At 39.4% G+C, this 12886-nt stretch overlaps 1 protein-coding gene across 10 annotated transcripts; it reads left to right on the top strand.

The window, feature by feature from the left end:
• Window positions 1-286: 286 nt before the first annotated feature.
• On the top strand, window positions 287-12140 carry LOC149940818 (uncharacterized). Of its 10 annotated transcripts, none has more exons than XM_090177013.1 (8): window positions 287-492; window positions 5408-5625; window positions 5688-6420; window positions 6486-6782; window positions 9578-9741; window positions 9864-9989; window positions 10056-10305; window positions 11231-12140. In XM_090177013.1, the coding sequence occupies exons 1-8, from the start codon at window positions 384-386 to the stop codon at window positions 11545-11547; spliced, it is 2214 nt and encodes a 737-aa protein (XP_090033139.1). In that variant the 5' UTR covers window positions 287-383; the 3' UTR covers window positions 11548-12140. The 10 variants fall into 10 exon arrangements, with proteins under 10 accessions (XP_090033139.1, XP_090033140.1, XP_090033138.1 ...); XM_090177014.1 differs by having other exon boundaries at window positions 288-492; window positions 6486-6773; window positions 9578-9682; window positions 9799-9989; XM_090177012.1 differs by having other exon boundaries at window positions 288-492; window positions 6486-6773; window positions 9578-9682; window positions 9796-9989.
• The last annotated feature ends 746 nt before the right edge of the window (window positions 12141-12886 follow it).

Here is a 12886-nt window from a genome sequence, read left to right as displayed (position 1 = left end):
TTTCATAAAACTAACTAAGAAAAACATTCGTCACCAGACAAATGTAAAATTTGAGCGCCACTTGCCCCCAATCAAGTATTTACACCTGTCAAAATTATCATCCCTACAACAAAACGAATGACTCAGGCACTTGAAAATATTCCCTACCATTTATTGAAGCCATTTTTCGGCCCTGGAATCCGGGGAGGGGAGGGGGAAATATGTGCAACTGACGAAAGCGGGTGTAAATCGAAATGCCAACATGAAATCTGTGTATAAAGGGGTATCATCCCGAGTCAATTTCTTTCATTAGCGGTTGAGACCCTTAGAATACAGTCTGATTTTTCCAGAACCTCGTGGGGTAAAAATTTTAAGTTCGTGGTTTTTTCGGTCAAACGTGAATAATGGGCATCATTGAAACGGCGGAATGCAGTGATGTCGGACTGACGCTATCGGATGGGATCAGAACTCTCCGATTATTAGTGGCAAATACGAACAAAACGTTATTTGAAGGTAATTGAAATTTTTGCATTTTTACGGGTAATTTAGAATTACCAAATTTAAACCTTAAGTATAGAGTAGTTTCAGTTCGTAGCTTTGGCTATGGCCGCCATTTTGGGCGGGATTGTTTCTCCATGGGAAAAAGCATAGGTCACGTGATACTGAAATCACTGTATTGGTATAATTCTTATCCCTCCCTTCGAAAAATTTCTAAGCACACCTTTAACATTTGTAGAGCGCTAAAAAATAATTTTACGGATTTTGCGTACCGTTTTATTTAATTTTTGAATAATTCCTACTAATTTATCGCTAGGTATTAAACGTGCATCGGCGTGGTCGATAGGTATTAATCGTGCGTCCCCGTGGTCGATAGGTATTAATCGTGCGTCCCCGTGGTCGATAGCTATTAAACGGGTGCCCACGTTGGTGTGGATAAATACAGTATTTTACTGGGCAAAAATCAGATTATAATTCTAATTTTTTTCATGTAATTTTTATTATTTTATTACTTAATTTTATTTATTACAACTTTCGCGATAAATAAATAATTATATTTGAGAAGGAGCTGGTGTTATGCCATTATACGCTTAATAACATCAGCTGTAACATAATAAATATAAGTAAATGTTTTGTAAAAATTATCAGCGAACTGATTATCAGAATCATCTCGAAATCAAGGTTTAGTTCAGTGCAGAGCCCCCTAGTGGCGAAATATGTCCCACCTTAAATACAGTTCTACCAAGGACTATAATAGACTACTCAGCATTAAACCTATATGAAATGCCGTATTTATGGTTAGTATGTTACTTATGCTATAAGTATATTATAATGAAAGCGATTCAAGGCGAGATAGGAGTTGAGCGAAAGGTAGGGTGCAGGTATAGTTTGCGGAAAACGTTTAAATTATATTAGCCATTACGACAACCAAATAGCTTCTGTTAAATGTTTTTATAAAGATCGAAGTTCAGCACCCAAAAATAAACATTTCGAAGAGGTCAAATATTTCACGCGAGATAGCTGTCGTGAAAAATTCCACATATACCAAAAGAAAATACTTCAAGTTTAAAACAAATACAAATTTTTGCCTTCAAAACATACCATTTTCAAGTTTTCATTAAGCTCTTTAATAAATGCCGCTATTTTTATTCCCCCCCCCCTTTCACGCATGCGCGAGTCACTGACTAAAATAATAACGTATTTATGTTAGTTTTATTTGTAAGGCAAAAGTTGATAGCGCGAGCCCAGCAATTTTTTTTCTATCAGGAGGCGCGTGCGAAATTTTCTTTATGTTACTACTTCTAGGCTTCTAACAGGTTTTATTTAAACGTTAATTAAAATACCGTAGCTTGAGAGTGGGTGGGGGGGGATCCGCTTAATCCTAATTAGATTGTAAACAAACTGAATCTAGTAATCTTTAGATTGTGTAAGTGAAAATATCGGGAGAATTGGATCAGATGAAATTGTTATGTAATCGCCGATAAATAAGTATATTAAAACACTTTCAGTGTCATTGGGAAAACCGTAGCGCAATAGGGGTCCGACCATTTACCATTTGGGCGAAACGCGGTAGCTGAAATGATGAGGCTTCATTCACAATATGCACGATAAAAGCAATCGGAAACGACCTAACTTTGTTGATTAGATTTAAATTTATCCTTAAATACACGGAACGAGACAAGCAAGTTCCGTAACATTTTTAAGAGACTGTATGGGTATATTAATAAAGACTTTAATTATCAGGCCGCCGCGATATATCTTCCCCATTAAGGGAGATTATTTTGCCGTTAGATTTGTCACCCCAAATTCCTCAAACTTTATTATTGTCAATATTATGGTTCAAATTCCATTTTTTTCTAAAAAGTTTTTATTATTTTTAAATTAATTTTACATTACCATTACTTTATTTTTACCAACGGCTAAATCATTTTGAAATTATAATTAACACTTTTTCATTTTTGATAATTTTTCTTTGCAATTTTAATGTTAAATACGCTCTGTTAAATAATTATAAAAAATACTTTTAATTGTTTCTAGTTTATTAATGAAATTCAATTTAATAATAGACCGTAATTGAGGCTTTTAGACTTGCTTACGTAATCAATCTGATTTAAGATATATCTGTCATGTCAATTAGATTTAAAATATCATTGCCATTTAATTATCGTTTCTATGATAATTAGCGTAACTTGTTAATAATTGATGATTAAAGGGCCACAGAATCGTTTGAATTTTTGAGATAATGTTTGAAAGGGGGTGGAGCTACCTGCAGGGGCGTATTAATCATTAGGCACAGTAGGCACGTGCCTAGGGCGCCACTTTTCTAGAGGCGCCAATATTCTGATATCGTTTTTCCATTTTCTCAAACGTTTTGTTCAAAATTAGACAGTCTAATGTAGTAAAACGAAGAAACTGTAAAACAGGTCACATTTAATCATTCTTCGGCGAATTTATTAAAAATATCGCTGAAATATCGTCACATTGGACGGACAGTAATCTTGTTGCACAATTATCCAAACGCTAAAAAATACAATAATGGTCCGATCCAAGGTGAAGGGAATACAAACTAGTAGATACTTACAAGTTAGTAAGTTATATTTTTTAAATGGTTTTTAATTTTCAAAACAAAACCTGAAATCAACAGCTAGTTTGGATTTGGGGCGATAAAATTTTATGTGCCTAGGGGCGCCGTAAGTGTTAATCCGCCCCTGGCTACCTGGAATTTTGATTTTTTTGCCCTTTAACACAAACGTTTTTTTTAATCCGCATTTTATTTTTATCCCGAATGAAAGTTTTCCTCGATAAATATTAATTACTTCAGATCATACCACTACACTATATTTCTGGCAAATAATTTAAGTAGGCTTTTTTCCTCTAGATGATAAGAGGAGGGTTCCCTCTTATCAGTTTAAGTTGACTAGGTCCAATGTACTGTTCTGGGATTTCATACGAAAGCAAATATGTCGTCAAAAAAGAGCAAATACATTAAAATTCTAGAAGGCCTTATTTCTCTGGTGTCGGGGGTGGATGAGGGCTCTCAAGATGAGAGAGAGAGGAAAATAATTTCGCGACCTTTGACCTGGCGCGACCCAACTTCCGTTTTCGAGAAACAAACATAATCTTTAATAGTCATTTGCGGAAATCCCTGTAAAATTTCATTGCCCCCGAGAAATAAAATTCTCCAAAATATAAGCCAATAATTTGGCAATAGCGCCCTCTTTACAATTACGTTATTAACTGAAAATATTTGCACTCGAAAATATTACTTTGTTTACGAGTAAACGTTTTCACCCTTTCTCAAAACAAATGTTTACACATACGTACTTGTTAATTTTAAAATAAAAGTAGTGACGTCATTACCATAGAAACTACGAATTAAGGTAACGCCATTTTACATTTTAAAATAAGCGCCTTGAATGATTTTATAGTAGTTTTGACCCTGGCCGCCATTTTTGGGCTGAATATTTTTTATCTATAGGAAAAAGCACTGGTGATGTCGTACGACGTCAGTCACTTATTATTTTTTTCAATAGTTCTTTTTATAAAATAACCTTGGCCATCTTGTTGAAATGTTGCCTCCCCGCTTCAGCTGTGGATCCGTTTTCTCTCCGACTAAAGAGTTTATGAACTCATTCTTAGGCATTGGCTGAACTAGTCCAGGGCAACATTTCAACAAGCTGGGCAAGCGTAAAGACATTTTATAAAATCAACTATTTGCTCCAAAATTAATTTTTTCAATTTGCTCCAAAATTTTTTTTTTTCAATTTGCTCCAAAATTTTTTTTTTCAATTTGCTCCAAAATTAATTTTTTCAATTTGCTCCAAAATTAATTTTTTCAATTTGCTCCAAAATTTAATTTTTTTTCAATTTGCTCCAAAATTTATTTTTTTTTTCAATTTGCTCTCAATTTACTCTATGCTAGAAGATTTAACGACGAGCTAAATTAAAAGTTAATTGCGACTGTGTAGGCCTATCGGTGTTACGTCAACCTATAATACAAAGACCAAACCTACTTCAAATCAAGTGAGGTCATTAAAGCCCTTGACCCGACTAACCCTGGTCCGGGGAGTACTTGTCGGTGTCCACGTGACTCCTGGCGAAACCTTAGCCGCCTTCTGTAAACTATACATATTGCATTTAAAAAAAAAAGTTGATCATCGCTAGGGGCGTGCATCGGCGCGCGTGATACGGGTATTTAAGATTTAGCGCTTGTCTCATCGTCGCAACTTTCCCCCTTTCATTTCCTACGATCCTTATCGAGGCTTCCGATTGGTGCGAGTGGCCAGTACGTTTTAATCGGGGCATCGGCGGTGGGCTGCTCTTCGCGATTAGCTCGGGGGAAGCGTAGCTCGTCGTATCGTTCTCTCGCTGATTCCCAATATCTCTCTCCGGCTCACTATCCATCTCGGCACACTATAGTCCTCCGACACCAAAAAAATCCCATCTTGACAAGAAAAAGGTACGTTCTTTCTCTTCTTCCCAAATCTCAAAAACGAAATAATCTGATCGCTAGCATTAAAGCCTCCTATATAAATGAGATTTGATTCCGCCGATGGAGGATAGCGAGCCCCTGTAATCTACCCCTGCCACGATACGGACGCTAATAACGCGAACAAACAACCAACATTCTTATCCTATATTCTAGCGATTTGAATATTTTAAAACGCGCGGATATTTAAAAAGGGAAATGCGTTAGAAATTTATATTTTTCTGGTCTATTGCGGTATATTATATATTAAAAAATAATTATAAACATTTCCCCTATTTTATAGAAAAATGCGTTGACGGTGGGTTATTATTTTTAAATTCAATGTATTTTTTTAATAAGGCCTATATAAACATTGGCGGTTAGTTTGCTGGAGTTTCTTACGAAGAATGTCGTATTACAAGATTGAGAATTTTCCACTTACTTATTTAACCGTATTTGTAGATATGAATGATCATAAAATGAGCGCCATTGTTTGGGGTGATCACGAGTCGTCCTCTCGCCACGATTCGAGAAACGAATCTCCGAATGAAAGGTCCAGTCCGGCCAATTCGGCCGCCGAAGACAGTCTTCATCAGAGAATCGAAATTAAGAGGGAATCCCCGGAGAGCAATAATGGTCATGTCGACAACCAGCAACTTTACTCGCAGCAAATGGAATCGGTTAGAACGCTTTGGTAACGTAATTCTATTTCCGATTGTAATTCTCATTCTTACGTAATTAGGAAAGAAACGAACGAGAAGCCTTGAGAAGTTCCGAAGACGATTCTCTTCATAACGACGGATCTCGCGATCAGACTGGTCCCGCTAGTCATTCCCCCTCCCAACGCGATCAGGGTAATTCCGAAGAGCATCGAGAGTACACTCAGCAGCAAACGGCCCAGCAGAGCACCATTCATCATCACAGCATGCAAGGCACCCACCATCCTCAGCAGCACGTCTACAAGACCGAAGTACCTGATTACGCCACCGTGGCGTCGTCCATCGGGCCTCACATCGTCTCCATGTCCGACGTTTTGGCCGTATCCGCTCAACAACACCAACTCAGAGCTCCAGTAGTCAACGTTCCCGGACTGAACTCCAATTACTACAGTCCCGAGTCCCCGCCTCAAGTCCGAACCTCTTCTCCCTCGGATTCCTCGTCACCGGTGTTGCACGGAGCTAATGGTAGCTCCAGCCGAGATTTACTGACGTTGGAATCCATCGGACATCCGTCGACGACCTACCATCACCTCCCCAACGAATCAGTCGTCTCGTACGCTAGTCAGTCCCCGGCTTCGCATCTCTACTCCCCCATCCAAGTGACATCTCCTAGCGGTTCTAAACTCTACACGTCAACTCCGTACGGCATCAACGGAGTCGTTACCAACGACCACGGCCAATTGCAACAGCCCGCGTCTCCGGGAGGAAACGGCATTTGGGGTCATTCCGGCTCGGAAGACTACAAACCTCTTCAACGTAAGTGTCACGTCAAATTTTAAAAACCTCATTTCGTTTATTAATTCTTTATTGACGCGCTTTAGTGGGTAACTCTGGACTGGCGAGGAACAACAGCTATTCGCATTACCCGTATTTGCAAGGGGTTTCCGGAAGCGGAAACGCGTCAGGAGAAATGTCCCCTCCGAACTTATGGCAAGGGTACGACCAACACGGTACGCCCATTAACACCGGCGGACACGCTAACCGCAACGCCAACTCCGGATCTCCGCTCAACGTCTACGGAGGCCGCAACGTCAGCGTTGAGTCGCCCAATGGCTCCATCATGATGTATGGCTTGAACCAGGGCCAGGAGCACGGCTCTCCGCCGTTAGGTGAGTGGCGTTAGTAGACATTTTCTATTATTAATAAGCTTCGCGAGTGCAACCCCCAATAACCAATAAACGTTGCTTTAGGGCTACGTACAATAACAAAGGATAGATTGATCGATTCGCCTTATATCTGTTTCGTTTCAAATTTGGGTTATAGGCGAGAGTCAATTGAACCAGTATAACGGGCGAAACCGCTACTTCGCTAGTGGGATCAAATTTTTATAATTGTTATCGGATGCGTTCATCTGGGACAGTTTATGATCTATGGGTCCCTCGCGATTGCGAATTTCCTCCTCAAAATGTCTTAATTTCTCTTACCCGGGACGTATATATTTTAGCATCTCGGTCGGCACCAGATCGTGAATGATCTTTCAACGTCCACTTTTTAGATTAGTTTTTCCGAGGTTATTTTCTCGAAAAAAGCAAAAAACTTCTGTATAAAAAAATTCGGTCTGAATCTTGATTTTTTTTCTTGATGCCGAAAACGCTTTTTCGACGAATGGGGATCAAATTACGCGAAATAACCTCGAGAAAGAGATATCCGAAAAAGCGACGGACGTTGCTAAACGGGTGGACCTTAGTATTTAGTTAAGACTGAAGAAGAGCATCCCCCTCTTCGCCTATAAACGGTTTCTTTTTTTACGAGTCTACGAGGTGGTTATAAAAACGCGACTTACGGAATTTAAAAAAAAGGCATTTTTGGTAAACACTTTCGGCCCTCGTCCAGCTTAGTGTCGTGTCGTTTTGGGGCAAAAAAGAGTTCGAAGCTCTAAACAAATTCTGGCAAGGACCCACCACCATGCGCGCCGATTTTATGTCCTGTTGAAGTGCGCTTTATACAGTCTGTCTTTGCACCCCGAGAAAGTGTCGAAACAAGAGAGGCTCCTTCAACGACTTTCTACCAATTCCCACAAGACATATTTATATTACATTGAATTTTACCTAAACAAATCGTCACGTGAGGGTTGTAAAAAAAATGGGCTTTATTTAGGGTTGAAAATGTGATGGAAGTAATTTCATCCAATTAACCAACCTCGTCACTCTTATGTCATTAAAATGATTAGTTAATAGTTAGTGTAGGGAGCTGTTGGCTCGCGTGGCATGAGGGCTTGCCACCACCCTCCTACGCATTGTAACCCGGCCACCTGAATTAAAGGCTTCAAAAGTCGCTTGATGACTTATGCCTAAGGTGGTGCCTTGGGTATTAGCCTAGCTGAAAACGGGGTTTATTTCGTGGGTGAATAGAAGATTTTGAAGTTAGCAAGAACAGGGTTGCCACTATATTCTCAGATCCAAATTTCCTGACTATTTCCTGTTTTCCCTTACCATTTTAAGTTATTTTAAAAATTAGACAGTTTTTTAACATTTATCAAAAGTTAATAAATTTTATTGAACTTATATTTCAGAACAAAAGAATTTCAACGTTAATCTTTGAAGTATCTAAATAATAACAAACATAGTGTCAAGATAAAACTAAATTCCCTAACTTTTTTTACAAATTCTTAACAATTTCCTGACATTTCCCTGACGTGTGGCAACCCTAGAGAACGATATATCGAAAATATTCGAAACTCTAAACTAGCTTCTAGTCCATATCATTTACGCTCTCTAAACTCTCGATAAAACCTTTAATTATAAATCAAACATCGGTTCATTTGTGACGTTATTCGTAACTTTAATAGCAGTCATATTGATAGAAGTTGCTCTTATCCCTTAGAAGCTACGTTATGTAACAAGATATTTTCTCTAACTAATAGTACAATTAATATTAATTTAAACTTAACATTTATTCAGTAACCCGTCGTTCTTATCAATTTACCTTCGTAGCAGCGTCTCATAATTCCGATAAAGAACTGCCAGCAAAGTTTTGAAAACATCGGTTACTTCACACGCTCGACTAAGCCTTAATATAATTCAAACAGTAAGCTAGTCGGAACTAATCCTCTATACCCTAATGAGATAGAGGCTATTTCGTACGCCCGTACCGAAATACCGTCGGATTTAAACCGTAAAAAAGGTCGCGTTTATAACTTCGGCAAAGTTTCTTGTCAGCGGCGTCCTTGACCCATCTCGAGAGGGAGCTTATTTGGTTCGGCGGTGCACTAAATAGGTTAACGGATAGCTCCGTAATATTTCATCCCCAGGAGAAAACGCCGGACTAGAAATACGCGCGACGCAAAAAAATAAACCCCGAGACAGCTCTCGGTGTTGAGGGAACCGTTACTCGAGGGATTTATGTAGAATATACGTTACGGGCCCTAATTGACGCGCCCTGTCCCTTATTCACCGGGGAATTATGGTCACCCACTCGCGGACAACTTCAACAAATAAGAGTTTTCCTATTTCTATACGTATGATTGAAAGCGGGGAGTAAAGAGCCAGTTTTCTTTTGAAATCTAGCGCCGACAGATATTATAAATCTATCTTCAAGATCTCGCGATAAAGCGTTTAAGGCGAAACCGCTTCGCTTTGAACAAACTCGCGGCTCGTGCTTTTGTTTTTCCGTTTGCCGGTGCGCGGAGTAGACCTACAGTTGGCTTTTAAGTGGTTGTTTTTGGGGATCCGCTTTATATTTACGGATAAAAAGCAGCGCGTGCCGCGACTGGTTCAAAGTTCGATATAATGAGAATGGCGCGTGTCGAGAGTGACCCCGATCCAACCCTCCTTCGCTCTCCTCCTATAACCGTAAAGAAATAGCTTTGATCCGCTTTTGTGTGCGTCCGATTTGCTTGCTTGCCTGGACAGCATCCACGCCGTCAGTGTTGGTGGTCAGTGTTGATGACGAAAAATGGCGATGCTGCTTTCAGATTGCGATTATATCGGAGAAGGACGAGAATGCGTCAATTGCGGGGCTATTTCGACGCCGTTATGGAGGAGGGACGGAACGGGACATTACTTGTGCAACGCTTGTGGTCTGTATCACAAGATGAACGGCATGAACCGTCCTCTTATTAAGAACCAAAGACGACTGGTAGGACTTTATTCATTTTATTTCGCTTTCTTTTTTCTCTTTTACTTCCGACAGCAGCGCCCCTCGGTACAATGTTGAAAAGAAGAAACAGTCACGGAAAGGGTACTCTTTCTGTTTTACAGAGCGCCTCTCGTAGAGTTGGCCTGTCTTGCTCGAACTGCCAAACCACCAACACCTCCCTCTGGAGACGCAACGCTTCGGGCGAACCCGTCTGCAACGCTTGCGGACTTTACTACAAACTGCACGGGGTAAATATACATTTCGCTACTGGTAACCCGACAGTACACCTAACCAAACTCGTTCTTATCAAACAGGTATGTCGCCCCTTGGCCATGAAAAAGGACAACATTCAAACCCGCAAACGCAAACCCAAGAGCTCCGGGGGTGGAGGATCCATGGGTGGAAACGGGAACAACGGCGCTGGTAGCAGCGGCGTCAAGCCCCCGGACAATCACATGATGACCAACGGCGCTTCGATGGTAGTCAGCAACGGAAGCCAACAGTCGACCGGCGGAGTCATAGCCAGTCTGCACCACGGGTCGGCCCGAATGCAGGAAACACTCGGTGAGTGGGTGGGACGCGGGTAACGACTGCGCGCGCCACGATAAGAACAAACCGTTAGCGCTTTTCCACAGAAAGGACGCTATACATATAGGAGAAAGTTAGCGGTACGCCTTCGCGTTTAGACGGGAAAGACAAAAAAGCCTACATTCGGAAAAACAAAACCGTCCTAATTAAAAAATGGGAAGTTACAGGCGCGCTTAACTTCCGTGCTCCCCGAAAGCGGACCCGCGCTGTTGACCTCCAAGACGAAACCCGGATCAAACTTCCTATACGAAAGGAAATAACATCTTACGAAGCCGGTGTGCGATTTTTTTAACCAAAAAGAAAGGGGTGGAGGGAGGGAGGAAACGCCTATAATCTCGAACGAACATTCGTATTTAAATAATAGTTTCGTTCTGGTTAAGTGAATTTTAGGAATCGTTCTTAGAAATCACAATTTCTTTAGAAGAAATTTAGTAGTGTGTTTTCCAGGAAATTCTAAAATTAACGAAACTATATACTAGTTTCAAACGCGTATATTTTCACACTTTTACCGTTTAGTTTTGATATTCAATTTTGGCGTTTTAAACCCCATTGGGACGGATTACATCTACGCTTATTGGAGATCTCGAGAACTTAAGTAGATTTTTATAGATTAATCGGGTACATATCATCCCTTGGAAATTCAAAATGAGGTACTCTATTAACTCGCCGAGGCTAGCTAGATGGGTAAAAACACAAAATCGTTCTTTTTCAAACAGATAAGGTTTGTTCGAAGTCGTTATCTTTGTCATTTACGAATTACGACACATACCCCTCGTCTCCGATTATCTCCGAATAAAACTGGCGTATTATCTTACATTTCTACGACTACACGCGGCAGACCTACACTACAGGCGTACAATCCGATCAAAATCGTTGCTAACCGAATGACTTTATCCTACAGGAGACGCGTATGGTCTCGCGAAACACGGGCACCAGACCTTGCAGCCGATTCCAGTCGGTCTGGGACACTTTTCCATCTACCAGAACACGAGCGGAGGGGCGCCGGCCCAACTCACCGTTCACGGAATGGGCAGAAACAACACGATGGTGGCGCACGCTTTGTCTCAAAGTCATTTATCTTCCCACGGACTTTCCTACGGTACTTCCATAGCTACCGTCAAATCTCAGGCGGCAGGTTCGCCAGTTTATCAGAATATCGGTGCGGGTTCGGTCGCCGACCAACGGAACGCGTCGACGCTCATGTCCTTGTCCTCCTAAAACACGAAACGAACGATCCCAAAAACTTTCCCCCTCTTTCACCCGTCGCATAAAATAAAATAAAAAATAACTTTTTCATAGATTTTTATATATATAGAGAAATATATATATACATATATATTTTGTCAGGGTATAACGTAAAATATTAGAACTTAACTGGTGACATCTAGCAACACTGCAATAATTTACATAGGCCACTTTTTTAGGCAGTTTTAAAATAAATGTACAACGAATATAAAAGGCTTGACCCCACCGTGCTCGAATTGTCATTTTATGAATTTTTATTATTTCATCGAAAGTGCCAAAGAATATTATTTTCGGTTTAGTGCTGAATTTATCAAAAAGTCTTCAATTTGTAGAGAATATAATTAAAAATTAAAATATAAGGTATATTTACATTTATATATATATATCATTGTACAAATTTATAAATTTCCTTATTTTGGGAAATAAATTAATCGAGTAACACCTGAATTTGCTCAAATTCTATGTAAATTTTATATTTTTTTTGTAAATTTTTGAAACGTTTTGGAAGAGAAAAATACTCACGCGTTATGCGGTAAATATTTTCGCAATAAAGGTGTACACAATAATTTACTGCTTGCATAATTTCCTACATTTTTTTAATAAAAAGCGCAAATTTAATATTTTGATACAACTAAATATGCGTTTATACAGAAAGCAATATACCAAAGAAAAATAGCTTAGTATCTATTTTTATCCAACACAAAATCGCCCGTTAAATGTGACTTAATTGTCGAACGTTTATGTCGTACATTTTGTAAGCGTATGTAATAGACTAAGCTAAATTACTGGCTAAATTATGTAAAAAGTTCGTGTTTAGAATCAATGTTCATAATAAAAACAATTTTGAACTTACATTTTACTAAGTAATTGACTAAATTTTGAGTCTGAAAACCGGGAGTTTTCATTTTGCTATCATTGCATGTAATGTGAGAGGGCGTTATTGTCAGAAAGGGGGAAAATGCCCCTCCCAAATGTTTTACGTGCGGGGGGTGCTGCTAACTTAGTGCCGAGTTAAAGATATTAAAGACTTATTGTAGAAAAAATTAATCCCAGACGAGAACTTTCGGTCTTTAATTTTGTATAAATATTAGTTATATATCAAATTATATTTAACTTTTTTTAAGTTCTATACTATATTTGTGTTTATTATCACCTTAAATACATCTAAAAATTTCCAAAGGCAAAAAATATAAAATATTGTCAATTTCAGGCTTTAAAAAGAACTTTTACAGAATCAGCTCCTAATGGATTCCAGGGTTTCAGTTAGCTTGACCCCTCCAAATCGCAATTAATGACAATTTCTCCAACTTTT

The sequence above is a fragment of the Leiobunum rupestre genome, chromosome 6, assembly GCF_980474605.1.
Source record: "Leiobunum rupestre chromosome 6, qqLeiRupe1.1.hap1, whole genome shotgun sequence".
Taxonomy (NCBI): domain Eukaryota; kingdom Metazoa; phylum Arthropoda; class Arachnida; order Opiliones; family Sclerosomatidae; genus Leiobunum; species Leiobunum rupestre.
Note: the sequence above shows the minus strand (reverse complement) of the source record. Positions and strands in the feature narration are given on the sequence as shown.

Excerpts from the sequence above, each read along its gene's own strand:
- LOC149940818 (XM_090177010.1), top strand. The coding sequence starts at position 384 with ATGGGCATCATTGAAACGGCGGAATGCAGTGATGTCGGACTGACGCTA. Across the intron at positions 9,683-9,795 it reads TTACTTGTGCAACGCTTGTG|CAGCGCCCCTCGGTACAATG; the intron begins GTCTGTATCACA and ends TACTTCCGACAG. Across the intron at positions 9,990-10,055 it reads TTTACTACAAACTGCACGGG|GTATGTCGCCCCTTGGCCAT; the intron begins GTAAATATACAT and ends CTTATCAAACAG.